This window comes from Trichoplax adhaerens, genomic scaffold (assembly GCF_000150275.1).
Source record: "Trichoplax adhaerens TRIADscaffold_143 genomic scaffold, whole genome shotgun sequence".
Taxonomy (NCBI): domain Eukaryota; kingdom Metazoa; phylum Placozoa; class Uniplacotomia; order Trichoplacea; family Trichoplacidae; genus Trichoplax; species Trichoplax adhaerens.
In genome coordinates, this window is record NW_002061073.1 from 5,793 (window position 1) to 9,610 (window position 3,818).

Below are 3,818 nucleotides of genomic sequence, written 5' to 3' on the forward strand. Positions count from 1 at the left end.
AAGATTTTTAATATGTGTAACTTGACTATCCTTTAGTATGCAGCAAAACTGAAAATAGTTGTCATCGCTTCTTGATTTTAGTATTTTAATAAAATGAAAGATTCTTTCTTTCTTACTCTGGCAACCATCTTTAAGTTTGTCAACTTCGTCATCAGATATTAACCCTATACTTCGTAAATCGAATACAATATCCACTAAAGGGACATCACTCAAATCTGCGGATATTCCTTATCGATGATATCGGTGATGTATTTGCTCAAAACCATTGTATGAAATACTTTTGTCAACTCTGCTTGGAAAATTATTTGAGAAGAAATGTGACATTAGATCAATATTACTTTAAAATAAAGTACAGCGCTGCAAAAGAACAGGTAAAGGCAAAAAAGGTTTAATCCTAGCTAAGACGATCCTAGTTTGCAATGAGATCAAAGTTCAGATTTTTGGCTTCGTTTGTATGCTTGATTTTGTAAAAACTATCAAATAGGTAAAGGTCAGGTCAAAAGATGAACTAATGAATCACTAATGTTATGTGGAAATATCCAAGATCAAATTAAAGATAAAATGGGAGCAGCTTAATTACCGGATATGAATTAACGAACATATATATATTTACGAACATGTCTAAGAACTACAGTGAAACTAAACACACTGCAGTTACGTTAAGGTTAAACAATCGTTTTGGAGCGTAAAGTTTTAATAACATTTATTGACACTGCTAAAATCAGACAAGATTTACTCTATCACAAAATATGTGGTACAAAAACTGAAGGCTTTCACAGATTCAATGCAATGACATTACAATTAGCTCCAAAATTCAGTTTATGACAAGAAGGGTATGAATAATTAATGGATGGATGGCTATCTTATAAAAGTCTAACATAGACTGACAGAGTATATAAAAAATGACGGAAGTATGGACAATCATCGACCAGTATGCACGCCGTAATAATAGTGCAAAGAATAATAGCAAAGAATTTTAATTGGTTAATTGAATTTTCGTCATTACTATGCAAATAAAATTGTATAGTATGAAATCAAACGGATAAAAAAGACTGTACACCAAGACCTAATAGAGTGATTTACTTGAATTTTTATATCATCATTAGTATCCCTACTGACATTTGTAAACATGACATAAGTAAATCACTAATGACTTGAATTTTTATATCATCATTAGTATCCCTACTGACATAGTACTGCTTGCATAATTATAATTTACTCGTATAATTGTCACGCTAAGATATAAAGCTAAAGAATTTTGAATCAGTTGATTGAGTTTCGCCATGAGTAGGTAAATAAAATTCTATAGCATGAAATCAAACGGATAGACAAAACTGTACGCCATGTATGGCAAATAATATTTTTATAACTCTAAGGTTGGTTTGATCGGTATGGGTTCAATAAAATCCGTTAAAGTTCATATTCTTTACTGCTACGTGAGTTACTCTATGGACTACACGTATATGAACAACTGCATCAACTTTATGAATCATAACGTCCAGCTTGTTAGTGCTTGATGATTTCTAAATAGAGTTTGATGAGAAAGTGTAACACTTTAATATACACTGCTGCATTGACTTCTTGATGTTCAAGCTTGTGATGTTTGTGATTTTATTCTTAGAAGGTTCATTTGTTAATAATACTTATGATCATTGGTAATTTACTTTTTGCATGGGAGTTTTCAATGCATGTTTTAAAAAGTCATAATACTCTATTCTGTGATGGACGGATTTACTTTTGTTGCCTTTGGTCATAGCTGTTATTTGTTAATTTCTTGATAAATCAAAAGCAACATCGCTGCATTGAACACTTAATATCAAGCAATACTACAATTCAAACAAACAGAGCTATAATTTGTGGTACAGTCCTATGCATATGCTACACTAATACAGTGCACCCATATAAATAATGCTTAGTTACAGAGTGTGATAGCGTTAATGTAACTGAATTAAAAATAATTTAAAATAACTATCATGAATAGAACTAGCTGCCACTTGTTGCGACCACACTAAAACACTCTACACGCTTCCTATTTTGAAGGTGTCCATCTCTGATTTTATTTCAATCTCACCTATTTATACTTATTTTACTATTGCGATCATTACTGCCCTTCTTATTTGCATAATTATAGTGCAGTCTCATAACAGTCAGGCAACGTACAGCTATATTCAAATATTAAGCTTAGCCCAGATTACGAATTGGTGCTTACGACAAACAACAACGAATAGTTAGCTGAGCACAATAATATAAGTATCCTAGCGTACCCCTATCGTTAGATTGTAACTCAATCCATGTATGCTGACATTCTAGCTACTATGACTATTAACAGTTAATATACATATCAAAAAGGAACAAAATCAATCAAACATCTTAAGAAGAACATAACCTCGAAAGGCAATCAGCATTTGTGTTAAATAAAGCTCATTTAGAATAAAAATTGATATTAAAATCGGACAGCAACACCATTGCAAATAATTAATTGGTGTATATAACATGCAGTTTTATAAATTACACTACAGTAGTAGTAGTGTAAAGGCAAGGCTTCAGTAGAAACAATCTTCATTTCAATATTCCTCAGTACTACAAAAATAAGGAGGCTACCCTATATCATTGCATTTACTTCTGGTGATTAACAGAATAGTGTTACCATGGAATGATCGATTTAATGGACATAATTATTCGTTTAATTAATTCATTATATATAAATCATTATGTAAGATTATTACGGTATTGAGGTGCTATCATATAATAATTTTGTTTCCAATATAGATCGTTTTAGATCTGGACTATTTTTAAATATAAATAACCATTTATAATATATTGCTTACTGGTGTGTGATGACTTTAAAGAAGAGAATCAAATTTTATCTTTTCACTCAAATTATAATATTGACACTAAGACTGCTTAGCTTTGGAGAATGTAGCAGGCCTACGAAAGACGAAGACTATTCCTCTCCAGATTAACTTAAGAATTATAATCGTGATAATTATCATCATACATAAAATTGCAAAAATATCGAATAAATAAAGTTGATACCATGGCAAGTTATATTCTTCCGATCGCAAATAGTGTCCCCCTTTACTATTCAAGGCAAATTCAATCCAATCAGCAGCTTCTTCGACCGGTGTTCTTCCATTAGGACGATTTTTAATTAATTTTGAGACTATAGATGCATTTCCAAGTATCCATTGATCAGTAGTGGCATTCATAATACCAAAATACAAGTCATCGCTATTGATTTCATTAATATCCAAAACTACTCCAATATTCCTATATAATATCTTTTGGGCATTAACAATTTGATCTCCAAATATCGGAATACCCACCATAGGTATACCATGATAAGCAGCTTCCAGAATGCTATTCATGCCACAATGTGTAACAAACCCTTTAATGTTGGGATGGCCTAAAAGATCATTTTGAGGTAGCCAATTAAATGTCATGACATTCTTTGGGATAGAATATTTATGCTTTTCTGAATATTTGCATATTACATTATATGGTAGACGACCAAGAGATTTAAATAGCATTTGGACGTCAGTTATGTACTTTAAACCGGTAACCACAGAGCCAAATGACATCACTATCGTTCCGTTTGGATTTGCTGAAACAAATTCTTGCAAGTGAATTGGTAATGCTTTGGCTGGCTTAGGAAGGATTGGACCTACTACCTTTGTTGCTGGTGTAACAGGACGTGGATAGTCGAGTGCAAAATCACCATTAGCGATGAGAATCGATGACCTTCTATTGTAGAAAGTTGGTGGTGTCTGCAAGCCTAAATTGGTTATATTGGCGGCGGCATACATGTGTCCCAACAT

At 32.3% G+C, this 3,818-nt stretch overlaps 1 protein-coding gene across 1 annotated transcript; it reads right to left on the bottom strand.

The window, feature by feature from the left end:
- Positions 1–2,972: 2,972 nt before the first annotated feature.
- On the bottom strand, positions 2,973–3,701 carry TRIADDRAFT_6502 (uncharacterized protein; the record flags this gene model as incomplete). Its single annotated transcript, XM_002118504.1, has 1 exon — positions 2,973–3,701. A coding segment is annotated over one exon (729 nt), but the record flags the coding sequence as incomplete, so codon positions are not given.
- Between the last annotated feature and the right edge of the window lie 117 nt (positions 3,702–3,818).